The sequence below is a fragment of the Crocuta crocuta genome, unplaced genomic scaffold (genome assembly GCF_008692635.1).
Source record: "Crocuta crocuta isolate KB4526 unplaced genomic scaffold, BGI_CrCroc_1.0 scaffold89, whole genome shotgun sequence".
In the NCBI taxonomy this organism is placed as follows: domain Eukaryota; kingdom Metazoa; phylum Chordata; class Mammalia; order Carnivora; family Hyaenidae; genus Crocuta; species Crocuta crocuta.
In genome coordinates this window covers 4,779,824-4,807,770 of record NW_027551559.1, presented here as the reverse complement: position 1 = coordinate 4,807,770, position 27,947 = coordinate 4,779,824, and the positions used below count along the sequence as shown (strand labels likewise).

At 43.8% G+C, this 27,947-nt stretch overlaps 1 protein-coding gene across 1 annotated transcript in view; it reads right to left on the bottom strand.

Moving 5' to 3' along the window:
• SEMA5A (semaphorin 5A) overlaps positions 1-27,947 on the bottom strand; it is a 368,380-nt gene that overhangs the window by 115,667 nt on the left and 224,766 nt on the right. The window contains exon 10 of the mRNA XM_077749424.1: positions 21,251-21,455. Within this exon, the coding sequence (XP_077605550.1) occupies positions 21,251-21,455 (205 nt within the window). The remainder of the gene's footprint in view (positions 1-21,250; positions 21,456-27,947) is intronic.

Sequence of the window (27,947 nt, the reverse complement as noted above, 5' to 3'; positions counted from 1 at the left end):
CCCAGGGAGCCAAGGGCACACACGGGACGGGCACAGCCTTGACACACACCCTCCTAATAGCTGCTGCTTCTGGAAAGCGTCAGCTACTGATTGTGCCATGGACCCCAATTTGAGAGTCAGAGTTCTGCAGTTTACTCTCAAATTGAAAACTCTGTGCACTGTGAGAGCTCCTGCAGGATGTTGAAAGTTGGATCAAAGCTGATAGGGTGGCTGTTATTTGAAAGACATGAATAGCTCTAATCACATGAAAATTTCATTAAATACTGTACCGAGTAACTTACATTTGCCTCATTTCCTCAGAACAGGCAGCGCGTTCATATCCTAAGGGGTTACCAGATGAAATAAAGGATGCCCGCTTAAATTTAAGTTTTAGATAAACCAGGAATATCTTTTTTAGTATTGGTATGTCCTCTTCAATAGTATTCATGCTTTATGTGAAACTGAAATTTAAGTGGACATCGCGTGTTTTTATTTGCTAACTCTGGCAACTCTATTATTCCCACATTTCATCTGATCATCTCAGCAAGCTAGTGAAGATGTAGCTGACACAGGTGGTTCCTGGAGAGCACAGGTTTGAACTGACTACGTTTACCCGCATGTGGATTTCTTTCAATAAATAATAGTACTATGAATGTAGTACAATACTGTATTTTCTATTCCTCGTGATATTTTTTAAACTTTATTTTGAGAGAGAGAGCGAGAGCAAGAGAGAGAGAGAGCAATAGCATGTGAGAGGGGCAGAGAGGGGCAGAGAGAATCCCAAGCAGGCTCCACACTGTCCGCATAGAGCCTGATGCGGGGCACAAGCTCACAAACTGCGAGAGCATGACCAGAGCAGAAATTAAGAGTCAGACACTTAACTGATTGAGCCCTCCAGGCACCCCCTTTATGATTTTTCATACTAACATGTTCTTTCCTCTGGCTTACCTTCTTTTTCTTTTTTTTAAAGCTCTTTATTTGATTTGATTTGATTTTTTATTTTTTTCTTAANTTAGGATCTTTCCATGTTTTGGCTATTGTTGAGAGTGCTGCTGTGAACATCGGGGTCCATGAGCCCTTATGCATCATCTGGCTTACCTTACTGTAAGAATATGATATACATTACATATTACACACAGAATATGTCTTTAGGACTTTTTATGTCATCAGTAATATTCCCAATCAGCACAGGCCAGAGGTAGTTAAGTATTTGGGAAGTCAAAATCACATGCAGGCTTTTGAACATGCAAGGTGTGGGCTTCACTAGCCCCCTGTTATTCAAGGATCCAGCACAATGAGTGATTATTCTTACTTTACAGATGACAAAATGGAATTTTGGAAAGTGGAAGAATTAAGATATATTTCTGATAAGCTGTACTTTCCAAATCCTGTAAGGGAGTGAGACATGAAATAAGTTTTCACTTCAATGATAATGAATGAGATCAAAGATTGTAACAAAGAATTCCAAAGTAAACACTAATTAAAAAGCTACTGCTAAGAAAGCAGCATCGTGCATAAGAAGATGGCACTGAGGAGGGCACTTGTTGGGATGAGCACTGGGTGTTGTATGTGAGCAATGAGTCACGGGAATCTCCCTGAAAAAACCAAGAGCACATGGCACACACATGTTAGTCAAGTTGACAATAAATTATAGTTAAGCCAAAAAAGAAGAAGAGGTCGTTTTACGTGGATTGTCTGTACTCTCTTTTTATTCCATGAACTTGTCTACAAGTTATAGAACCTGACCAGTTGGGAGGTAACAAGAAGAGGGTCAACACCCTGATGCGATGGAAGCTGTCGCCTGATGCCCGTCTGGGGGACACGCCCAGGTGCCACCTGCTTCGGAAGGCATGTGCTTCTCTGGTCCCCAGGACCACGCTACCCTCTCACATGCACCATGCTGACATGGGCACACAGTGGAGCAAACACAATGACTGGCCCGATCCTTTACGCCATCTGTCTAGTGAGGCACGCAGGCAAATTCAAATAAGTGTCTATAGAAGAGCAGAGGCTGTACGTACACTTAAAAGGCGGTATTTCTGGGAATAAGAGAAAGGGAAACCTATCCCAAGAAACAGGGACCATGCAAGTGACTGTCACCAGACCACACCCTGCACACATAAAAGGACTTCAGTGACATGCTTGCCAGTGGTAACAGAACACTCCAGGGCATAAATCATCAGAATGTGCATGCAAACCATCCCTCATATTGATTTTTGCTGGTGACTAATGAAGCCATGGAAAACCAGAAGTGAGTCTGATGGCGGGTAGAAAACGCGGAGGTGAAATTGGATTACTATCATAACAGAGATATTCATTCCGACCTCAATAGTCTGAGCCATTCAGACTATTGAAAATGACCAAAGGAAAAAGCAAAGCTTGCAAATAAAATGGCTCACTGAGGTAAAGTAGAAACATCGTCACACGAAGGAATAAGAAATTCAATTTTAAAATGAATGAGGGATTGCTCGGCGGGAAATATTTATGCAACACTTATCAAAAGGCAGGAGTGAAACTTGAAAAGGACATGAAGAAATCTCTCCAGAGACTAACAGGCACAAGAAATGATTCATGAGGGGCATCTGGGTGGCTCAGTTAGTTAAGCGCCCGGCTCTTGATTTTTGGCTCAGGTCATGATCTCATGGTTAGTGAGTTCGAATCCCGTGTCAGCCTCTGTGCTAAGAGCACAAAGCCTACTTGGGATTCTCTCTCACTATCTCTCTCTGCCCCTGCCCTGCTCTCGCACATGCTTTCTCTCAGAATAAATAAACAAATTAAAAAAAAAATTGATCCCTAAAAACCTGAAGCTCGCTCCCTCAGCCTCATGCCACAGGAACTTCTGTGTGTGCCCTACAGCAGACAAGCTATAGGGCACTCCACGTGAAGAATTAATGAAACAACAAAAACAAACAAAAATAAATGTGTTTTTTTAAAGCAGGAAATAAACAAGTATTTTGGTTTCGAAGAAAAATGCAACCTTAGAGAGGAGTGTGGCAGTGAAGCAAGCTTCCAGGACAAATTCCTAGCGTGTCTCCCGGGGACAGGATGACTTGCTCATGGGACTGGGGAGGTGGCCGAAATGACTACAATCCGCAAAACCTTCCAGCACGGACGCCTGCAAGTGGGAGCTGACAGTTTCTCTGGCCCAACACCGCCCAAGGGAAATATATTACAATCCACGTAGGTCATTTGAAACCTTTCTGGTATCAACCTTTAAAAAGGAAAAGCAAACAGGAAACCAGATGAATTAATTTTTATCATGTTTGTATTTAACTCAATGTGTCCAAAATATGATATGTAAAATTACAATACGTAATTAATATAATATTGCTGAGATATTATGCATTTTTTATACTAAGCCTTCAAAATCCAAGGTTGATTTGGACTAGTCACCTTCNCCCCCCCCCCCCCCCCCCCCCGGGGCTGCAGCTGTGGCCTTGAGCAGCCAAGGGATGCACAAAGCTATCCGGGTGGTGCCCTGGAGAGCCAGGTGTCTACCTGCCCCCTCCCCCCACCAAATAGCCAATAAGTTCATGGGGGTTCACTTTACCCACAGTATGACAAGCTTCATTGGGCTGCATTATACATTTTGAACTTTGCCATATGATTTCCTTTGAATAAAGAGTTCCCATCCACAAATGTTTAAAAAATTCCTGCACTGGATCAATTGTTTCCTATCACAGGTAAGATAATCCAGGTGCCTAAAGGTTAACTAGTAGCTCTGGGACTAAACCTGGCCCCTAACTCCTCGTCTCCCCATTGGACATCACACAGCTGACAATTTACCACAGGGAAGGGACAGACGCCCCGTGAGAGAGGTTGCAATCCTTGTCAGACCATTTCAGAAACTTATGGACTGCCACAAATTTCTTTGTTTGCTTGGGAGAGTTTTGCTATTAACTAGGGATCAAACTAGTCCCTGCTTCTCTTTGGAGTATAGTTTCTGTATCACTTCTCTGAGAAAATGAATGACCCTGAGGACCTTCCAAACACAAACAGTGTGGGTGACACGATCTTTTATCATCCACAGTTTGAATAATCAACGCTACAGCTAACGCACAGAGGAAAAAAAGAAAGTAGCCCAAATTAAACTAACAAGGAATGAGAAGCACAGGTGTGTGGTTTGATGTGTAAATAGGAAAATACGGGCCACCTTCACTTTCCTAGTTTGGTCAATTTCCTGAATCCATTAAGACAAGCCCCTGTGGAAGAACATGAGAGACCCCACTGATAGGGCCACCTATAATTGCCAAATAGCCTTTTATCATTATGTTTTCATTATGTTAAAATTCCAAGTGATCACAGGATGTTAGAGATGGAAGGAACCTACAACAGTATTGTGAATTTTGCAGGCGAGAAAATCAAAGCCCAGAAAGGTTAAGTGAGTACCAAAGTTCACACTCTTGGGTCAGAATTTAGAGTCTCTTTATACCAATCAAGTGCTGGTTAGTTTTGTCTTAGAAGTACCGAAGGGATAATATGCAATTGCTGTGATGGTGCATCCATACGGCTGAAGAGTTCCTAAAAGATCAGGGGGGACTGATAAACAGTGTGTGAAGCGATAGTTGTTAATCAAGACAAAGATTAAGCTATGATTTCTAGATATGTGCTTATGTTATCCCAGAATTCAGGACACAGATAACCAATGTCTGATTGGTGCCACGCCCGGAATTGATCTCATGTCTCTATCAGCCTTTGGGCTCTCACTTCCAAGAGCTCAGGAGGAAAACGAGAGAATAATCTGATGAAAAGTGTTATCTTAAAAAAAGAGGATTTAAGGTGACAAAAGGTATTTAAACAAAAAAAATCTCACAGTAAAAGTAAGTCCCTGAAACCACTATTTGCTGTATATGTCATGTTCACTCTGTGCAGCCCTCCTGCACATCACTCAGTTATTCTGGTTGAGAATTGGCCATATTTTTAGCTTTGGGGGAAAATAGCTGATATTTTTCTAATTGTCAGTGTTCACTTTCCTCGCTAATAAGGACTGCATAGTTTTAATGAGATTCGGTTTTGCATCTTGATAGAGATGGCACAGTATAATAATCTCTCCTTTGCTCTGAAAATGCACCTCATAATGAGATAGGGAGTATTACGGTCTAAATTGTGTCTCAACATTCATGTTGAAGTCCTACTTGGAGACAGTGCCCCTAAAAAGTTAATTAACACAAAACAAGGTTGCCCAGGTATAGGGTCCCTTTTCCAACACGACTGGTGTCCTTGCAAGAAGAGAAAAATTAGAATGCGCACATATGGACCCACATGTGAGGACACATCAGGAAGATGGCTGCCTATATCCCAAGGAAAGGGGTCTCAGAAAAAAACAACTTTCTCTACACCTTGACCTTGGACTTCCATCTCCAGAAATAAGTTGGGGAGGGGGAGGGCCTGGGTGGCTCAGTCAGTTAAGCATGGACTTCGGCTCAGGTCATGATCTCACAGTCCATGGGTTTGAGCCCCAAGTTGGGCTCTGTGCTGACAGCTCGGAGCCTGGAGCCTGCTTCAGATTCTGTGTCTCCCTCTCTCTCTGCCCCTTCGTTGCTCACATTCTGTCTCTCTTAAAAACAAAAACAAGTATTGAAAAAAAAAAGAAAGAAGTAGGGAAGACTACTTGTTTGTTTAGCCCACCCAATCCATGGAACTTGTTATCTTTGTCATCACGCATGCTGGAACGACTCCAGGTCAACAGTAGGAAGTACAAAAAAAGTAGACTTTCTGTCCTTCAGAGAATTTGCTTACCACAATTTCAAAGCCAGATCATGAATTATTTTTCCATATTTCCTTAAGAGGCCACGAATGAAATTCAAATGCAAAGGGGCTATAAATTATAGGTTTGACTCAATATTTTTACTTTGTATGATCACAATGGAAGATTCATATTAGTAATATCCTAGTATTTTCAAATACTGCCATTTGTTTCAATTAATCCCCGATACATTTGATCCTGGGCTAGTAGAGCAGCAGGCGATGATATAGGACATGTAACATTGTGAAAAATGGATGCATTTTGATAAGCATTACAAAATAATTCATACAGATGGTGCTGTTGCTCACGACCTTTATGCTAATGGCTCTCCTGCTCTTTGGGGGAACATCAGAGAGAAGTGAATGAGCACTCAAGAATGAACTTTCAGGTATCTGAGGAAAAGGTTGCTGATTATAATTAATTTCTTTGTGAATGATTTCTAGAATTTCAGTCTCACCAAAATTTCAAAAGTTTATGAAAACACACCTTTTTTTTTTTTTTTTTAAGGAAAGAAGGCAGGAAGGAAGAAGGGAGGGAGGGAAGGAAAAAAACAAACTAATGTGGTCAGCTCAGTAGACAAGCTACTACTACTGTAAATAAAATTGATCACTTTTGAATTTTCATACTTGGATATGATTTCAACTTGCATATGATCAATTGCAACCTTCTGCAATTCAGTCCTGGACAACAAAATGATTGAGCTTAAATAATCCTTACAGCAAAATTCTGTATGCTCTATGTGTAGAATGGCTTTAATTCGATGAATTTGAGAACACTGAACACTGAAAAGGAATTTCAGAGAAATTGATTCTTCTTAAGAACAGCAGCCTGGGGGAGCCACCCAGGCTCAGTAGGTTAAGCGTCCGACTTCGGCTCAGGTCATGATCTCACAGTTCATGAGGTCAAGCCCATGTCAGGCTCTGTGTTGACAGCTCAGAGCCTGGAGCCTGCTTCAGATTCTGTCTCCCTCTCTCTCTCTCTCTCTGCCCCTCCCCTGCCCATATTCTGTCTCTTCTCTCTCTCTCTCTCAAAAATAAATAAACATTCAAAAAGAATTAAAAAAAAAACCCAGAACAACAGCCTGAAACACTCCCAATCACATAATAGATATATATTTTCTCTAAGGTGCAATAAAAACTTAAAGGGTGGAGTTGTAGCAGACTATATATATATGTATATATATATAATTTTCTGTTTTGTAAAAAATAGTCCTAAGAAACAAAAAAGGGCTTGTTCAGAAAAATGTGGAATAAAGATGCAGTGATCATTTATCGCAAACCATTGGATGGTTGAATGTAATCTTGACTCCATTCTCCTCTTGTTACTTCTCAACGTGTTATTCTATTTTAAGGGAGTGTTTATTATTGAGCTTGCTGTGTGCTGAATCCAGTACGGAAATTAAACTCACGAAATGGACACACGGCATTCTCACGATGGTTATCAGTGGCCAGGTGGAGATTCACTGTGGACACTAAGACCACGAACCTGGAAAGCTAAATTATTTTCTTTCCAATTGTGCCTTTGACTCTATTTGATTCTCTGCCACTGTTTCCAAAGGACATTTTATTGTTTTGTCCCATTGACCCAGAGCTGCTGCGGAGTAAAAGAAAGACTTTTGTATTTGCATCCGTTACTGTTCCAACCATTATCGGTGAGGTAATGATGAAATGCCCTCTTTCACTCACTGGGCAGCATGTTGCCATGGCAACAGATCATTATATAAAGTTCATCAATTCTGCTGGTCATTATCCCAAAGTAGCAGGCAGCTAATATGTTATGAAAGTTCTTTCTTTTAACTCCTAATTGGGCAAATGAATTAAACTCGTTTTGGCAGTGGGAGCTCAGCATTGCATTTACAGACTAAAAGGGAATTTAAAGAGGAAAACAGGTCTTCGTGGTTCCTATATGCTGAAAAGGGAGATTTTAATTAACTCAGTTTGTCAGATTCAAGTAATGGCTTATTCTTTTTCCCCAAAAGAATATGTTAGCCAGTGGAGGCATCTTAGGCATAAATTATATGCAACGTTCTCCCACCCCAATGTATTATTTTAAACCATATTCCTGCATCTCGCACTTGGTGTATAAGTTCCAGGGACGCTGGTCCTGGAGGATGTAGCCGGCCTTGGTCACTGTGATCTCGCGGGCATCTGGAATGGTGCCTGGCACACAGTAGGTGCTCAAGCAGAGCACACAGTTCAGACTGTGAACCCTGGGGCCCCATGGCCCAGGTTAGATTCCCGGCTCCAACACTTATAGTCCACGTGGCCAAGAGCAGGGCCAGTCACACTCTGTGTCTCCTTCCCCCCGGGGCCCAGCCCACAGGTTGGGGACCACACGGTGAGCTTCTCTGTGCGGAAGGCTTGAAGGGTGCCTGGCACGCAGGGCACATCATGTAAGAAGCCACTAGTGGTATTTTCTTGCCACTTCCAGCTCATGGATTCTAAGCCCTGCTCAAGTTTTGTCTAAACTAAGCAGGGCCCTGGCTCTGTCCGTCCTCACCACACCCAAAGCTGGAGGGGAGATCCCACCTCAATCCCGACAACCTCTACTGCCTTACAGAAAAGCACACCAGACCAAACACTCCTTTAAGTACGCAAAATCATAAGCTGATGCTTATAGGAAGTTTATCACTGGAATTTCCTGTGAATAAAAACAGTATTACATTTAAAATGAGAGCGATCAATCCAGCCCTCTGGGTGTCCTCTCCAAACTCTCCTCTGACCACACCACTTAAATCTAACTCTCATCTTCCCACTAAGGAGGCAATTCAAGTTTCTAGAAGGAAATTACTTGCCTTAGATTTATTGTATCTAAATTACAAAACAGCCACCCAGCTGGCAGCGTCGGCAGCCCTTTTCTGACAGTCACCAGCAGGAACACAGAGTCTAAATCACACTGTCACCCCACTGGTGAAATTTACACTGCGTCTGGTCCCATTAGTGTGAGTCGGGATGGTTGAGAAAAATCTATGCTAAGCACTTTTGTACTTTTGCAACATTAATTCAAAAGAAAAAGAGAGCTCACTACTCAGTGGAATAAAAATTATCATTTTTCTGAATTGCTACATTACACTAATTATGAACTAGTACCTGATGCTTCAAGCTATTTGGTGGCTACAATGTCATGCACTTTCCCCAGGCATGACCTTATCCATTCCTATGGCCTCAAAGCTGAGCTGAGGTCTCTATTACTGACCCAAACTTTTCTCTTTCGCTTTCAAAAAGGACTTCCAACTACCAGACCACCCACATGCAACTGGAACTCTCCATATTCAAAATGGAGCCATGTCTCTGCCCTTTTGGCTCAAATCTGTTCATGCATCTGAAATTCTGAATTCATTTGTTGGGATAAAAATTTCAATGTGACGCATCCTATCTTTCAGCTTTATCTCCTGTCTCTCCACCCACAACTCCAGCGAATTTAAATTTCTCACCTTTCAAATGCCTCATGTCTTTCTACAGATAGCTTTATGTTTTCCATATTCTGTGCCTTCCCTAAGGAAGACCCACCTGTCCTTCCCCACCAGGCAGCCATCTTGTTTTTTGAGATGTGCTGACAGCTCAAGGGAACATATGCCACCTGACATAGACAGAACTCTGTGAGTGGAAGACCAGAGATTTTTTTTAGCAGAAGACAAGTGTAGACCTCCAAACACATGTGAAGCTGGGATGTGAGATAAGGAGCCAAATATCCAGGGTCAGGACAGCCCCAGCTGGATCCAACAGGCAGGTGGGATGCATATTTTCTGTTGTTCTATGCAGAGAAATGGGCTCACATGTGACACTTCCAAGATCAGAGGCTCCACCCTGAAGGGCAGATTCCAGAGCCCTTCAGCTTGCTGGCTTCTGTGCTGACTCTCCAGTGTGGCTCCCCAAATCTTTTCGTGGGTTTAGTCTGTGATCTATGTGGCATCCCAGCCCAGTTCTCACTCAGGAAGAAGGCAAAATTATGAGTCCTAACAAAATTCACTGTTTTTCCATAATTAAGATTTGACTATTTGAGAAACAGCCAAAACATAACACTAGTTATACACTGTGCATCCACGAAGGCCATGGTGAGGGTCCCAATCAGACAGCAGGAAACACAGGACTGGGGACGAGGGGCAACAGGTCCATGTCCGGAGATGGGGCAGGACCTCCTCAGGGCACATGAGCAGTGGCCTGACTCCTGGGAGGGAGGGTGTCAGAGGGCGCAGGACAAAACTCACACACTGGAGAAAAGACTGAATCACCTCTCGGGAGAGAAGATGTCAAAGGCTCTGTCACTGAAACCAGGAGACAGTCCAGAGCCCAGCCAGGTGAGATGAGCGGCACTGAGCCTGTGGTTTCTTGCTCCCAGCATGCTCTGTGCCCAAGGCCGGGAAGGAATCTGAGGAACCCAGGGGGACGCGTTAAGGACCCACCTTGGAAAGAGATTCCTGAAGTCAGCCTGCCAGGCAAACCATAACAGGTCAGCAGTTCACTAAAGACCAGAACAACTGGCTCTTCTCCAGTCCGTGCAGAAATAAACTAACGCTGAACAGGATTTTAAAAAATGCCAACATTGCGCAATCAATAAAATTTCTACATGAAAGAAAAAAATTATTGTTTAACTCAAACAGCAGCAACTCATTGTGAAGATTGGCTTTAAAGACCCAACTTATCAAGGACAAGTCAGGACCACTCTTTTTCACATTGAACCAGTGTGCTTTTGTGGAAGCCAAGATCGGATTTTAAAAATTAATCAGGCGATCATATCAATGAGGACCCTATCAATGAAGCTTCTACTGTGATAATTATTCTCTTTCAATACTACAGGTGAAATTTTTAATTATTATTCCAAAATCCCATAAATGTATTTTAGTATTTAGACAATTAATTAGTGGGCTTTTTACTTTTGGGCACAATTATATGAAAACCGAGGCCTCTAAAATCTCCTATCTGTTCTGAGAGCGTGAAAACCAACTTCTACTGGTCTAAGTTCAGGGTTATTGTAAAGGACTCTTATTGATTCCTGACTACGCTTGAGTATTTTAGCGTCACATGGTAGCAATGCTTCACACATATTTTCCAGTTGAAGAAACAAATTTTCCTTGAGCAAATTCTCCTTTCCTTTCTTCCAACTCAAGTTTCATTCCTCAAATAAAAAAAGATCATATATTTGATCAGTTTCATTATACTCCGTTTGGAGCACAATAGTTTATTAAACTAAAAACATGGGGCACCTGCATGGCTTAACTGGTTAAGTTTCTGACTCTTGCTCAGGTCATGATCTCACAGTTTACAGGATTGAGCCCTGCATTGGGCTCTGTGGTGACAGCGTGGAGCCTGCTTAGGATTCTCTCTCCCTCTCATTCTGCCCCTCCTCCATTCATTCTTCCTCTCAAAGTAAATAAACATTTTTTAAAAATAGTTAGACTGGGGCGCCTGAGTGGCTTAGTCGGTTGAGCGTCCAACTTCGGCTCAGGTCATGATCTCATGGTTAGTGGGGTTCGAGCCCCGCGTCAGGCTCTGTGCTGAATGTTTGCTCAGAGCCTGGAGCCTGTTTCAGATTCTGTGTCTCCTTCTCTCTCTGTCCCTCCCCCACTCATGCTCTATCCTACTCTGTCTCTCAAAAACAAACAAAATATAAAAAAATAAAAAATAAAAAGAGTTAGACTAAAAACAGATGACAAGAATCGCTCTCCTGGACATTGTTTTTATCTCAAAGGTCTTTACAATTTTCAAACTGAGGGGGCACCTGGGTGGCTTAGTTGATTAAGCATCGAACTTCGGCTCAGGTCATGATTTCACACTTTGTGGATTTGAGCCCCGCATCAGGCTCTGTGCTGACAGCTCAGAGCCTGGAGCCTGCTTCGGATTCTGTGTATGTGTCCTTCTCTGCTCCTCCCCTGCTTATGGTCTGTCTCTCTTTCTCTCTCTCTCTCTCAAAAACAAACATTAAAAATATTTATTTTTAATTGCAAACTGAGTTAAGCTTCTGTAGTCTTTAGGAACACACAAAGTGGTGGGTCAGAAAGTTGACTGATTTGCATTGAACATTCTTAAAGAGTGACATAAAGTCAAAAGCAGAGTTTTTTTTCTTTCATGTTTGGGGTTACAGTAATGACAGTGGGGCTGGGTGATAAGAAGGATGGCTAGATGGACAGACGGACAGAAGGCTTCCCACCTTCCACCTACCAGCACATTTGGCAATTATTTAGCATTTTCTAAGGTCATCCAAGGCAAAAAAAAAAAAAAAAAAGAAAGAAAATATTATACTTGACTAGNGAAAAAAAAAAAAAAAAAAGAGAGAGAGAAGGAACTTGTACTTCACATTGATTTTTCTCTGGTCTACCTGTGTAACTGCCTATGTAATTATCATTTCAGGCTTTCTTGATTTAGGGGTTGGTTACATTCGGTGGTCTCCATTCTTCATACAAGGTTCCATTAGGAAAAGTCACGTCCTCAGCCTCCCTGAGCAAATACTGATTTACTCAATGGGTAAGTCAGATAGAATCAAGTCGGGACAGCACTGGTCCCTAAGGACATCAGCTTGGAACACCACCCCATCTTAACGCCATGCAAATTGTATGGTTCCTTGATAAGACCCCCTCAACATCTTTTCGCATGGGCAATTCTATTTAAAGACGATGAAATACCTTATTTAAGAAACATCAGTGTGCCCATCTCTATGTTTCAAAAGGGAAGAGGAATGAACATTCTATAAGCCAACCAATAACTGAACAGATTTTTAATCTCACTGTGAAGCTATGCTATTTTTTGGAAGACAAAAATTAAAAGCAAATTTTCTGCTGGCATCTCTGCAAATGACAAGTACTATTTCCTTCCGTCCACGGCAGGTATGTTTGCAGACCTGCACACTGTCAATAACGGCACCACAGTATCGGGCTGTTTACCCAAATCACAGTTTGCTGCAGGCTTCCTGGTAGAGGGAGGCGCAGTGTTAATTCACCCTGGTGATTTGGGGAGAGCCCACTTTTTCTAATGGCTTCTGGCGGGAATACTAATAGGTACCCGTGCTCTCTCTCTACCTTGGTGCTCTCTCACGCCCAGGTCTGTCAAATCCCTTTCACACCAAGGGATTTTTCTACCCACATTTCCTCTTCAGAAGGCTAATTTGCAAAGGAATGATGGGGTGTTTTTTTCTTCCAGCCACTCTGCTGTGCAACCTCTTCAGGATGAAAGCCTATATATAATGTCATTGTTAATGACATTTTATCATGCAGTGGAGACTGTACTTAGTCCTCCCTGGTCCTTCTAAGGGCCTGCTTTCTGCTTTTAGAATTTGATGGCCTAGAGGCCAAGGCTTAAATCCACTCAGGAGGGACTGGTCATCACTGCCGGGCAAACATTATTTCTACTAGTTAGCAGACTAGTGCTTGAAAAAGGGAGATGTTCAAAATGAAGGCACAGACAAGCCTCCACGTACTCTGACTGTCTGATCAGATGGGGCTCCGCTTTGGTCCACATGACCTGCCGCCTCTGCAAAGCCCCCGTCACAATGGCCATTATGTTAGATGAAAGCATCACAGAAAGATTTACTCTGAACACCATCCCCTTCAAGGGACAAAGGACCAGGGCACTCTGGCCATCTGAGGGGAACCTGGGTTTTCCTAGTGCACAGATTCAAGTAGTTAACATAACAGCATCAAACCATTCCAGGATTTTATAGTACTAAGAACGATTTATTTTTTCTGATTGAACAGCGGAGACAATGACTGTGTTAAGCCCGTCGACAGCAACTTCACATATTGCACGAATGCCCACCTACAACGTGGAGGTGCGCTGCTCCTTGCATTCTTTTTTTTTTTTTTAAATATTTTTATTTATTTCTAGGAGAGAGAGAGACAGCGTGAGCAGGGGAGGGTCAGAGAGAGAGGGAGATACGGACTCTGAAATAGGCTCCAGGCTCTGAGCTGGCAGTCAGCACAGAGCCCGATGCGGGGCTCGAACCCATGAACCGCGAGATCATGACCTAAGCGAAAGTCGGACGCTTAACCGACTAAGCCACCCAGGCGCCCCACTCCTTGCATTCTTGAAGGAAATACAAAACCTCATCCTGATGCTGTGTCCAGAGGTCCATGCCAACCCCATGCAGTGGGCAATTCCTTCTTGAGGGTCTCCTGGATACTCCCCAGGGGTCTGAACAACTGAGTCAGAGAGGCGGCGCCCCCCGGGGGAGAGACGCAGCCACCTCACTGCCTATAGGGTGACAGGAGGATTCTCCTGACAGGTTGTGTTTGTCCCTTTGGTCAGGAAAACAACACACATCTTGGTCACAGTAATAAGAATGGAAGGAGGAGAGAGAGGGGGGATGGCGCATTGTTGAGGTCATCACTTTGCAAAGTTTCCAGGGAGAAAGGGTCCCTCTGTCCCTCTGCAGAAGTGAGACGTGGGGCACTGGACGGACATCACAGAACCTCTTTGCAGGTATGACGTCCTTTCCCACAGAAACGACGGCGTGCTACCTAGCTCTCTGTCTAAGGAGGACAGCAGGTCCGGGAACAGGAGACTCTGTACTTCAGCTCTAGTAACTACCATGAAACCTTAACGAGATACATCACATCTGAACATCAGCCAGGATTTATATGAAAAGGTGGGGTGAAGACAAATGGTGTGTAATTCTTCTGACCACAGATCGTAGCACTTGGCTACCCAAGGCAACTTTCAATCACTGCTGATCATGGGCAACAAGCCAGAGGAAGATTAGAAGACTCAGCAGGGACTCTAACATGACAGGTGTGGGGAGAGAAGGCGGAGAAGAGGAGAGCAGGACAATGGGCTGCTCCATAGACGTCAGGACGGACGGCACCACATTTAGAGGAAGCAAAATTTATCAGCTCGTTTCTTCCCATGCCCTGCATCTCATTGGTTGAAGCTCACCTCACAGGGAGTTGAGCTCCCTGCCTTTCTGGGTGCATCTCTCCATCCTTTTTGCACCTGCTTAGAAGCTGGATCCCATGCGAGTGGTGTAGTGTCTCATCCAGGTTCAGAGGTGGCTGGGGGTGCTTGGCCACCAGCCAGTAGGCATCAGTTGGAAGAATCCCACAGTCCTGCAAGGAATCTATCAGTCATGGTGGCGGCTGAGACAGAGCAAATGGCTGAGGGTTCAGGATAAAGCAAGCCAACAGAAGGGATGTCCAATGCGTAGGGTTTCCCTAAGTTTTCCTGACATGCTGGGCTCCACCAACTCTCAGAGCGCTGGTTAACCGTCTCTATCTTCATTTCTCTCTATCTGAAATTAAAAAGGATTCTCCTCTCACTACCTGTCCTTCTTCCTTGACTTCTTTCCATGATTTTTTTCTTTGGCTAGAAATCCAGGTTTTCTGCTTTCAAGGTAGGAATCACACACGTTGGGTCCCCTGAAGCCTCCGTGTGCCTTTACTTCTGAAGGAAAGATTATCCTAGAATAAAACCCTTGAGTCACATTGAATTTTCCTCCAGTTACTGTGCAGATTGCTGTGCCTGCAACCTGGTCTTAAGATTTCCATTGCTTTCTTTTGTTTTCCATTCTTTCTCAAAGCTTCTCTAGCATTTGTTCAGCTGAATCGAAGCAGGAACGAGTCTGGTTTTGTGCTTGTAGAATAGACCCCTGGCATTCTGCTGCCTGAGGTTTTCTCATTTGGGGAAGTGCCTAACTATCCTCTATTTCTGGTTGAGGGTAATATCCATGATTCACATTTTCTTTGTCTCAGAATAGTTTTGACCGTGGTTCAGATTCACACAGCTGGAGCGCATTCTGGGACCACCTAACTTTTTTTTCCCGCCTTTTCCATTTGTAGTTATTTTTGCTCCTCAATGCCTCAATAATCCTTTCTTTATCTTTGGGTTTTAAAAATTCACCTGGCTACACCCAGTGCTCGTCTATTCTGAATCAGGAACAGTGAGCATATCTGGTAGTCTCAAGTTGGATAACAGAGTTTATATCTGCATCACACACAATTAGAAGCCAGTCACAATGATGTCAGCGCCTAATCTCAGAGAGAGATGAGGTGCATCTGTTGTAGAGAGATTCTAGGTCAAGAAAATTATTATTTCGGGGGAGTCTGGGTGGCTCAGTTGGTTAAGTGTCCAACTTCAGCTCAGGTCAAGATTTCATGGTTCATGGGTTTGAGCCCCGCGTCCGGGTCTGTGCTAACAGCTAGCTCAGAGCCTGAAGCCTGCTTCAGATTCTATATCTCCCTCTCTCTCTGATCCTCTCCTGCTCACACTGTCCCTCTCTCTCAGAAATAAATTAAAAATTTAAAAAAAAATTTTTTTTTAAAAAAAGGAAGAAAATTATTATTTCTCCCAGAACAGCTCAAATATGGTCCAGAAACGGACAGCATTCAGTTCACCTGGAAGCCCGTTAGAAATCCTAGCTTTCTATGGGGCGCCTAGGTGGCTTAGTCGGCTAAGCGTCCGACTTTCACTTAGGTCATGATCTCGCGGTTCGTGGGTTCGAGCCCCGCATCGGGCTCTGTGCTGACTGCCAGCTCAGAGCCTGGAGCCTGTTTCAGAGTCTGTGACTCCCTCTCTCTCTGACCCTCCCCTGCTCACGCTGTCTTTCTCTCTCTCCTAGAAATAAAACATTAAAAAAAAAAAGAAATCCTAGCTTTCTGCATAACGTATAAACATCTGGAATCACTATGTTGTATACCTGAAACTAATGTAACATGGTGTGTTAACTGTACTTGAATTAAATATAATAAAAATAAAATTTTAAAAATAAAACAAAAATTGTCATTTGTTATGAGTTCTCTTATCATTCCAAATAATCCCAGCTCTCTATACGAAGTCAGAATCCAGGTCTTACCCACTCTCAAGTTGAACACACATTGATTTAAAATAGTATTTCTAGGGGCACCTGGGGGGCTCAGTCGCTTAAGTGTCTGGCTCTTGATTTCAGCTCAGGTCATGATCTCAAGGTTCATGGGTTTGAGAATCCACATGGGGATTCTCTCTCTATCCCTATCTCTGTCCCTCCACCCCCAAAATAAACAAACAAACAAACAAAAAGAACACTAGAAATAATAAGCGTTTTGAATTAAGGGAATAAGTAGTTTTGTAAAAAAATAAAATGGATGGTTTGCAGAGGTGGCAGAGGGTTCAAAACTCTATGCTGCCTGAACAAGAACGAGAGAGAATACAGGAGGAGACGCAGATCTGGGCAATAAAGATACACATTCATCCACAGACACGCTGGAACTGAGGCAAAGGAAAAATACAAGGAATATACGGCGTCCTGGAAGGGCCGGTAGAAACCCTGAAACGGAATGAACGGTACTGCCAGGGAGGTGGCGTAGACCAGAAGCTCCGTGACTCTGGGCAGAGCCTGAGTCACAGTCGCATGTGAAGGGCAAGCGGGGAAGATGGAATCCGGCAAAGGAATGTCACAGGCAGAAGTGCCAGAAGAGATGGTGTTCCATGAATCAAGTAAGGAGGAGAGTCACACAACACATGAGTGGTCAACAGGACTCTAATGTTATCTTTGCAGAGAGGAGGCGAGTAACCGTGTGGATGTGAGACACAGTCGCTTACAAAGTCCAGGCGTACGCTTTCTAAAAGGAGTTACCGCGTGCCATTTTGCCTCTTGCCTTAAGAAGACCTTCAAAGAGATAACTTATAAAACAACGCACAGTCATAGCCCAGATAATGAGCCTACCCCGGGCTGGCATTCCAACGAGACAGAGACGGGAGTTGTACTAACAGACCAGGGCCGCCCTATTGCTAAGGTCTATTTCACTTCGATTTTTAGATAATGCTGACAAATAAAATAAACCAACTTTCAGGTGGCCATTGGCAGGCTGTCTTCAATTCCTGTTAATTCAAGTAAAATCAAGGAGGGGCTGGGGGAGAAAACACACTTAACCACCAGATCTGGATTCCCAAACCCAAGCTGTCTAATTGATTTTATTAGTAAGTTAGGAAGCGCTCTGCTTCATGTTCGCTAGTTGTGAGTGCTACCATCACGCTCTACCAGTTGAGCATTTATGAAGTCCTGGGTAAAGGTCCAGAAAGTGCTGCAAAGGCCTGGAAGGGCCCCAGTCACATGTGCTCAGTATTAGCTTTAATATCAAAGAGGAGGAATGTTCCTGGTTTGCCTTGATGGAACTCTACTGGGAAGATATAAATAAGAGCCCATATCAACATCAGCTTTTAGAATTTTAAGTCAAAATCTCTACCTTTGTCGTCCCTACCTGCCAGAAACTGCTCGGCTCTTAGCAGGTTTAGTAAAAACAGACTGGCATTTTGGAATATTCTAATATTCCATGTTTCCATTTCAATTCCTTGGAAACAAAGAAAAAAACCCTATATGTTGGATCACTGAAAATAATATCATTTAAAACTAAATTTTATTCTAAATTAAAACCTACAAAAGAAGGTATTTCTTTCCAAATGTATCAGTCAGTGCTATAAGAGGCAGACAAAAAGATCCAGAGCTTGGTTGAGACACGAAATTTGTAATTTATAGAAGTCCTATGGTTAGAGTTATCAAGCTCATCTAAACAAATGTAAATACCATCTTTGCACTGAGCCACCACTGGAAATCTGTCCCAAACCTCTGTACATGGTTTGAGGACTGCTCACTTTAGGACCCCGTGTAGCCATGGTTATTTCTCTGCTGGAAGGGACCTTTACCCGACTAGTGAGACATGGTCACTGTAGGAGAGTTCGCTGGTACGGCGTCTTCCCCCCAATCCCAGCCCATGGTGCCAGTTAGCAACATCTTGATGCATACCAAGATTTGATTTGTAAATTGTAGACTGAAATCTGAATCAGTTCTGTAGAACAAAAAAGCAAACCTCTGTAAGACCTATTCGCTGAACGGCATGTGGTGCATCGTTATGAGAATCAGATTTGCAAACCTGGAGCCGACACAACCTGAGGCAGCCAGCGACTGCGGTCAGAGCGAATCCCCTAGTTACCATGCGGGAGGCGGTGGAAGGGGGTTCAGGGGAGAGCAGCACCCCGGTCATGAGGTCATTCAAAACAGACAGGGGCAAGCAAGTTTCTAGAAGGATGTACTCTTTAAACGTCATGGATGTTGACCATAATTTCATCTCAAGTCTATAATTTACCCAAATTGGTCTGTTTTGATGGGACTTAAGATTCTGCACAAGCTTCTTGTTTGCAGTAAAGATCTTCAAGGGGCACCTGGGTGGCTCAGTCAGTTAAGTGTTCAACTCTTGATTTCAGCTCAGGTGGTGATCTCAGGGTTGTGTGAGCCCACACCCCACATTGGGCTCCGTGTGATGATTGGGCTGAAACTGCCTTGGATTTTCTCTCTCTCTCTCTCTCTCTCCCTCCTCGATTCACTTTCTTGTCTCTCTCTCAAAATAAGTAAACTTAAAAAAAATTTTAAAAGATTTTCAAATATTTTATTCCTATGGGCAAGTTTTAAAAAGTGGTAGAAAAGTTGCTCATTGCTAATGACTGAACATGTGCCTTCTCCCCAAATTCATGCTGTAATCTTGATCTTCAAGGTGATGATATTTGGAGATGGGGCTTTGGAGAGGTCATTAGGCCATGAGGGTGGAGCCCTCATAAATGGGATTAGCACTCTTTTCAAGAGACATGAGAGATGGTCTATTTCCAGCATGTGAGGACACAGCAAGGAGACGGTCATCTACGAAGACTGAATGAGGAAGAGGGCTCTCACCAGGAAACAAATTGGTGAGCACCTTGATCTTGAACTTCCAGCCTCCAGAAGAGTGAGAAGTAGATTCGTGGTTTAAGCCTCCCACTTTTCCCCCATCTACAGTATTTTGTTATAGCAGCCTGAACTAAGACACCAGACAAAATTAACGGACAAGGAGAATGCCCTTAGAAATTCACTACAAGTCATCATAGACACAGGGAAGCAAATCCACCTTCTTATGGCTTGGGTTGTGGGAAGGTCAGAGTCCTCAGGCTGAGGCCCCAGGCTGCTCTGGACTGACCAGCCTCATCTCCCTTCACCATCTCCACCCCCGGGTACTGCTAAGGGACTCACAGCTTCCTAGAATTCCAAGATGACTCTATTCTCCATGGCACCAACCAGAACACTTAGGAAAGAAAACTAGAGAAACTTTTGGAAAGGTCCAGTTCACTCATTCCTCAACCTACCACACATCAGACTCTCTGGTGGGGTATTAGGATAAAAATGGCAAAAACCAAGATCTGATTTATTCTTATGCTCTAATGAGCAAGACACACAGTGCAATGATAATTCTCTGTCTTCTCTTAAAACACATCACAGGCTTGAGCGCCCAGTCCCTCGGGCTACCACATCAACCCTCGTCCAAGCCTTATTCGGCATGGATGTTCCACCTAACTTCTTCTGAACTCTTCCCTCAGACTCATCAAGGATGGCCACCTAACTCCCTTCCCGCTCCTGACCACAGAGGCACTCACGGCCTCCTTTGTCAATCCCACAGTCACATCCCTGTCCTTACCTGAGAACACAGGGGCTCCCCCCGGCTGACCCCTCTTGTACCTTTGCTACTTCCCTCCTCCTGCAAGGCCAGGTCTTTCTCCTTAGTCAGCTCTCAGCTTAAACGTCACCTTCTGGGAGAGCCCCTTGTTACTCACTAGCCCACGGCTCTATTCATGTCCACTCCATAAGCCTGTCACCCTATCATTCCCCTCAGTGGCTGGATGATGATATGTTGTCCCCAAGAGAGCAAGAAATTTCCATCTGTTCATCATCTGACTCATTAGGGCTCATATGAATGACAAAATAGTAAAAATTCAATGTTGGTGACTTTATGAATAAAATCAACCCATAGATGGGTATGAGATATTATAAACAACAAAAGCAATGGAAAGTGTGTTCTGTGAGAAAGCGGTCATTAGACAGGACACTGGAGGGTGTAAGGATGGAGATGGGCTCCATGGTGAGGGGACTCTGCACAGGACAACCTGAAGGCAAGGAAAAGCTGAACAGGTGTGCAATCTGAGACATGGTGACTGAGGCTGGTCTCAAGCAGCCTCCTCTGTGCCAGAAACCAAGGCGGGACCTGCCTCTAGTATGCTAGTTACCTTGGAAGCTAGACATGGCTAGCTGTCATCGATAATTTGATAAATAGTGTTGCCGGCTTTTCTTCAAAGTATTTTGTTGTTTATGCCTCCAAACATATTCTTCAAAAGTCTTCTATCTACATCCTACACCAGGAATATCTTGCAAGCACTGTTTGAATCAATTGAAAATCATTATGGCAATCCCAGGATAATACTGCACCCAACTATGCCCTCCAATTCCATTGTCTCCAACTATGCAAATGCAAATGCTCTTTCCGAGAAAAGGCTTATTTTATGAGTAGTTAAGAAATGATAGTTATGAAATCAGGCATTGTCTTCCCAACTAAAATTATGACCAATGATTAATGTAAAAAGGGAGTGAAATTAAGTTTCCTATGAGAAACACAGAGGATGACGAAGATGAGGTTGCTTCATGGGTTTTTCTGGGAGAGGAAAGATGACCGACTCGCAGCTTCACATAGAAATCACATATTTAGGGTTTAAAACATGAAAGCAGAAGATGGTAGGTAGGAAACTGCTCAGAGGAGGTGCCGAATCCTACCTGTGGCCAGATAGATGATGTGGACAAGCATGTCCCTGCCCTGCACCACGTCGACGGCCACGTGGGAAAAGCGGCTGTTGTCCTCCATGAAAGAGGGCACCGAGGTCACGGGCTGGACCACCTCGTGCATCAGGATGAACTTCTGAGCATCCTGCAGGTTCCTTTCCGTCAGGTTCATGTACAGGCCCTGGTCCACTGTGCCACACTGGAAGGGAAAACAGGCCATTACGGGACTGGCCACGTGGACATGCATAGCTGATCTTGGCCACGCCGGCAGGAGGGGGACTTGGAAGGTTAAGAACTTCTGTGTGCAAACATGTGCGCTTCTCTGCTCTCCCCAAGGTCCCAGTCCCCAGTATCCTTCCCATTCTAGATTTGAACTCATCACATCCAAAAAGTCTTTCAACTCCATTACAGAAAGATACGACCAGATGTTAAAAATCAATCCAGTAGAAACCTGTGCTGATTTCAATTTGAAAACACATATGAAAGACAACTCCTCATCACCTGTTGAAGTTCCACAGAAGCCGTCTGGTCAAGTGCACACTATTACATCTGTCCGATAAGTCAGGTTGAAAAATTGAAACTGCAGCACTTAAGAACATCATAGTGATCTATTATTACCCCTACTGGAATGGTGGGTCTATAAGCAAGATATGGATTCCATAGAGATGGAATTAGGCCATTTTAATCTGTAAATTATATAATATTATTCCAGTATATTTCATATGGGTACAAGGCACCGGTGGCTCCATTGCTTTGTGCTCCTTCTCTAAGCCAGAGGAAGGGAGGAAGGGAGAGGGGGACAGAAGAGGGTAAAGAAAGAAAACAGGAAGAAGAAGAGGAGGAAAGAGATGTTCAGGCAGAACAGCCACCATGAAGATGGGTCTGGTATATGAAAGGAGGGGAAAAATCTGGCCTGGCAATTGCTGAGAAGGAAATCCAGAGCCGTGCGGTAGAGAGATGGGCGGGTACTGAGAAGGATGACTTTTGGCAAGGATAAGGTAGAAAGTGGGGTAGGAAAGAGAAAAGCTTTCATGGGGAAGAGCACACAACCAGAGAATCCCCACCGATCTTTCTCAGCTCTTTCATAAGCTTGAATCCTGGGGCCAACAAAGGAACTTCCCATAAGGAACTTTGATGGAAATGAACTTCCCTGTCCATCCCATCCGAGACTGCTGTTTGTAACATGACATTTCTAATACTTGTTAAAGGGGCAAAAGTGTAAGATGGAAATGGCTTTTTAAAAATAGATGATATTTCTTGTAGCACTTGATAAAATGCCCTACGTGCTTTAAAATGATAGGCTGGTCGTAAAATTAGAGAGTATCAGAGAGAAATGGATTTCGAGTCTTGTCCAGTGCATAACACCACATTTCCTTGAGGGAAAGCCCATATACAAGGCGATGGGTCCACAGTGATGGGGTCACGGTCAGGTGAAGGGCTCCACTCTGCCACCCCGGGAGCCATGCAGTCTCGGGTAAGATGCTACTTCTCTGCCTCTGTCTCTGCCTATGAAGTCACTGCAAAAACACTCCACTCAATTCACAAGGGCAGTTGTGAGGCCAACTGAGATCATCAGTGGAAGGCATTTGTAAATTAATTGAAGGCGCTTGTAAATGCCAAGGAACAAAACAGTGTGCCTGGCACAGAGAAGCCATTCAACCAATGGTAAATTTGTCTCGTAGCAGGACGGCGATTCTATGGTCCACTGAGTTTCAGTGGCCAGAGGGAAACCCATGAATAAATAAAGGAAGGAATCAATGGGTGAATACATAGGCAGCTGCTAGTGGGGCAGGGGACTGTGCTAGGAGATTCCACATAGCCATCATACTTAACAGTAGCACTTACAGAACAGGGACATTGCCTGTTAACAAATGTGTTACAAAGCAAAAGCGCTCTCCCAGCCTCGGTCTGAGGTCTGCCCAGGTGTGCTCTGGTTCCGAGAATGACTCTATGTTTGCCAGACTGCTCTTCCTGAAGTCAATGGCACTGCTGACACACAGGTGGCACTTAGCTATCTACTTGTTGGGTGAAGTTTTACACAGGTTTTGTGTCATATGTGCAGTGTTGATTTGTGTTTTAAATGCATCACAGAAATCAGGAGTCATAACACAAAACTGAGGACCTCGTGCTGCCCCTGAGGAATGTAGAGGTCTGCGAGACCCAGAGGAGACCTCTGTGGACTAGAGCTTATCATTTCTTTACCCCGGACCCCATATATTAAGTCATCAACCTGAAGTGCCATTGTGATATTGTGACCTGTAAGAAATACATATTTGGTCTTTGTCAGCTTTCCAACACAGAGCTCCCTAACGAGGTAACTCTGGGCCAGCTGGCTGGACACCCAATCACATAATTAGGTAGGGTAGGGAACTTTCAGCTCACCCCTGACCTCCAGGGAGGGGAGAGGGGATGGAGATGGAGTTTAATCACCATTATCCAACGATTGAATCAATCTTGCCTATGTAATGAAGCCTCTATAAAACCCCAAAAGGTACAGGGTTCAGATGGTTTCTAGTGGGTGAAGATGTGGAGGTTTAGGGCTCAGAGAGGGCATGGTGTGGAGTAGCTCTGCTCCTTGACCCAGACCTTGCCCAGGGCATCACTTGCAGCTGGAGGCTCCAGAGTTAGATCTTTTTAAATAAACCAGTAATCTAGTAAGTAAAATGGTTCTCTGAGTTCTGTGAGTCCCACTAGCAAAGTAATTGACACTGGGGTAAAGATCATTGGAACTTTCTATTGATAACCAATGGTTCAGAAGCACAGGTGAGGAATCAGACTTCAGATCAGTGCCTGAAATGGCGAGGGGGTGGGCAGGAAGCTTGTAGAACTGATCCTTGCACCTGTGAGATCTGATGCTCTCTTCTGGTAAATAGTGTCAGAGTGAGTTGAATGGTAGGACGCCCAGATGGTGCTGGGAAATTACTGAATGGTACGGGAAAAACTCCTACACATAGGAATTGGGTAACACAATCGTTGGCCAAGAACTAATTTTGAACTATACTTTATAATGTCTTAGTTTATTTTTCCAGCCTATAATAAATATCCCACCCAAGGATGCTTTTTCATATTTTGAAAGCTATTTAGATTTATGGCTTATATATTGGATCGTAAGTAACCCACCTAGCTCTCTAATGCACTGCAAATTCTCGGGCTGTGCCTTGACACTGGGTTCCCACACATGTCTGCATGACACCTTGGGGACTCTGTGCAAGAGGGAAACAAGACAAATGTCCCTGTCCTCAAGTGGGTTACAAAACACAATGGTTGCCTTGCTAACACTTCTGAAAGTAATAAAGGTAGGTATTCTACTAATTTTGTAATGCTAGAATACTTGCATCTTTGTTTGCACCAGAGACAAAAGTCCCATCCTCTCTCCAGTTTGCTGGAGCTTCGTGTGGGTCTGCGACCACCCAGCCTCGTGCTCAGGGCGCCCGGTCTTATTGACCCTCCTCCTCCCATCTTGCTGCAAATGTGCACTGTGCATTGACCCCTTCATTTGACCCAACAATGGCCTCCTCATCTGTCTGACCACTTAAGGGTCTGCTTTCCATTTTGTCTCCATCATTTCTGATTGGTGGTTGTCAAAACTGCACAGAAAATTCCAGAGTCTGTCCACTGGATGGTGTTTCCTGTGACTGACCAATGCTTTTCCTTGTGAAGTTCAGGGCCAGGATGACTTGGACTGCAGGCTCTAATGTGGGTAAGGCTTTCATAGAGCTATTTAGAGTGGTTTCTAGATGGCAACTGATAAAAATGCTATTTTGTGCTGTTTGGTTATTGTCCTCAATTGAGATTTCTGTATTAAATCTTCCAAAGTGATGCACTGCCCTTCCTATCTCATTCTTCTTCCTGAATCTGAATCATATTTTGGCCCCTCTAACTTGCTAGTTCTCATTATAAATGCTGCATAAAAGTCCAAATGTCGCTAGGCAAACAAGAATAGAAAAAATGGAACCACTTCTCACTGTTGGTTACTGCAAACATAAGGCCCTATATACATGACTAGTGCAGGGATCCTTCATTCAAAACATATTCCTACCCCGTTCTAGCTATGTGCTCTCAAGAGTGTCAGTAAGGACGCCTATGTGAGCATGGCCACCAAATAGGGTAAACCAGAAGAAAATCATTGGTACAATTTTGTTCAGAAATTACACAAGGAATCGTCATCATCTAAAATTTTAGTTCCTTGTCAATATTAAATTCTACCCAAACAAGTTAAGCCCAGCTAAGCAAGCTTCTTGCCTGAAACGAATGCCACATTTGTGCCAGCTTCATGCATTACAGGGCATGAACCTACTCTCAGCTCATCAACGTGAGTAAGCCTTTGGGTGTGACACTGGCATTATAAAACCAGATGCCCGTAGCCTTAGGAAATGAGAGATTTTGCTGCGTGCTACAAATATATTCAGATAAAGGGGCTAAAAGTTATCTACTGCCCAGAGGTGGAAGGCATCATGGGTTTACTAAGTCACTGTTCATTGTGAAGACTTTTGCAATAGAAACATCAAGGCATTAAAAGTACACTATAAATATAGGGATAAAATAAGAAATAGATTATCTTCATTAATTGTGTTTAACACTCAGGACTTTACAAAGACTCTTCTTAAGGGGAATGATATAGTCCACCTTCAGGATTTGATGGAAGGCCTTCTTAAACAGTTATGCTGTACCCCATCATCTGAGGACAGGGAGAAATTCAGAGGCAGAGACTCAACAAAGGGGCAAAGAGTAAGTGTTTAGTTAATAATGACATAAACCGTCTATGCCATGAGGGGCCTTGGCTAATTCAGGTTTGTTCCCACTAAGCTGTTAGCTGGCTTGACCTGTAATATGAATCTCTTTGTACTGAACTGGTACTGAACTTTCATAGTAGCGGGGCTGGGGTAATCAATATAAATCTGATCACTCAGCTTCCTGACTTCTAAAGTGGGGTTAACGATGCCTACCTTACAGAGCTGGGGAGGAGATAGCAAGGCAGGTACATAAAGCTTTAACACAATGTGGGACATCTGGAAGGCACCCAATAAACAGTCCCTTAGAGTCGTCTTCTCCAAATACATTCTACAGTCAGCAGGCACATTAATCAATATTATCCAAGTTTACTCCTGAAGCATTCCTGTGCCTTTGTATCCCACTTTCCTCATCTTATTGGTGAGAATGAGAGACGAAAGACGCCGATGGAATGTCCCAGTAAAGCAGCAAATGGTAAAGAGGTTGTAAAAAAACACCCCTCTGTACCCAATCCCATGCTCTTAAATTACCAAAAATTTAATTTAAAAAATTCTTTCAAAACAATTAGAATTGAACGGTCCCTACCAAAGTCCAAGGAGAGGATAAAATAATTGAACCCTTTCTATACTCCCAGTTTTCTCAAAAGCCAGAAGTTTTAGGTGCTGGGATGATAAATGAACCAGAACTTGGAAGCCTGGGTACAGAACCCAGTTCTGACACTGATTAGTTGCGGTAACTAATGGTCTTTTGGCCAGAAGAGGTTGGGGCTTTGCATCTGAAGACTGGGGTTGAGATCCCAGCTCAGCTACCGATCAGCCAGTATCCTTGGACTGATTCTCAGCACTGAGGCTCAGCGCCCCTCTGTCTGTGGGAGAATTGTTACTGATCACAGCACCGTTGCCGGCATGTAACATGAGGAGAACAGAGTCTTGAACGTGGTGGTACTAAAAATTACAAGCACGATGATGACGATGATGATTTTATGAGCTTCCTTGTCAGAAGGGAGGCCCTCAAGGGAAGTCTGCTGCTGTTGTCTGTATGTTTGTGTCTCCCCCAGATGCATATGTTGAACCCCCAACCCTCAAGGTGGCTGTCTGTGGAGACGGGGTCTGTAAGGAAGTAATTAAGGTTAAATGGGTTCACACAGGTGGGTTCTTTTTTTTTTTAATTCTTTTTTTTTTTTTAATGTTTTATTTATTTCTAGGAGAGAGAGAGAGACAGCATGAGCAGGGGAGGGTCAGAGAGAGAGGGAGTCACAGACTGAAACAGGCTCCAGGCTCTGAGCTGGCAGTCAGCACAAAGCCCGACGTGGGGCTCAAACCCACGAACCACGAGATCATGACCTGAGCTGAAGTTGGACGCTTAATCGACTGAGCCACCCAGGTGCCCCAAAATTGGTCAGGTTATTAAAAGCAACTGTAATTGATTGTTTATTAGAAGCTTGCAGAAAAAATTATTTGACCTTCACTAAGTGTATTGCTTTGATGTTGTAATATCTATTATGTTCTTTCTTTTTAAGCGAAAGTCGGACGCTTAACCGGCTAAGCCACCCAGGCGCCCCCACACAGGTGGGTTCTTGATCCCATAGGATTAGGGTCTTTCCCTGGTCACTGAGGAAAGGCTATGTGAGGACAAAGTGAGAAGGTGGCCATTTTTAAGAGAAGAAGAGATTCACCAGAAACCGAACTGGATAGAACCTTGATCTTGGACTTCCAACCTCCAGAACTGTGACAAAATAAATGTCCGTCGTTCAAGCCGCCCAGTCGGTGGTATTTTGTTATGGCGGCCAGAGCGGACTACCACACCTGCCGATGGACCAGACATGAGGAAATCGCATTTCTTTGGGTCCCAGCTTCTTCTGAACGTTGGAAGATGAGAGTAAATGACGTGCAGAGCCCCTTATAGCTCAAACATCCTGTAATTTCGTGATTCATAAGCTAATGGCCACCATCTGCTCGGC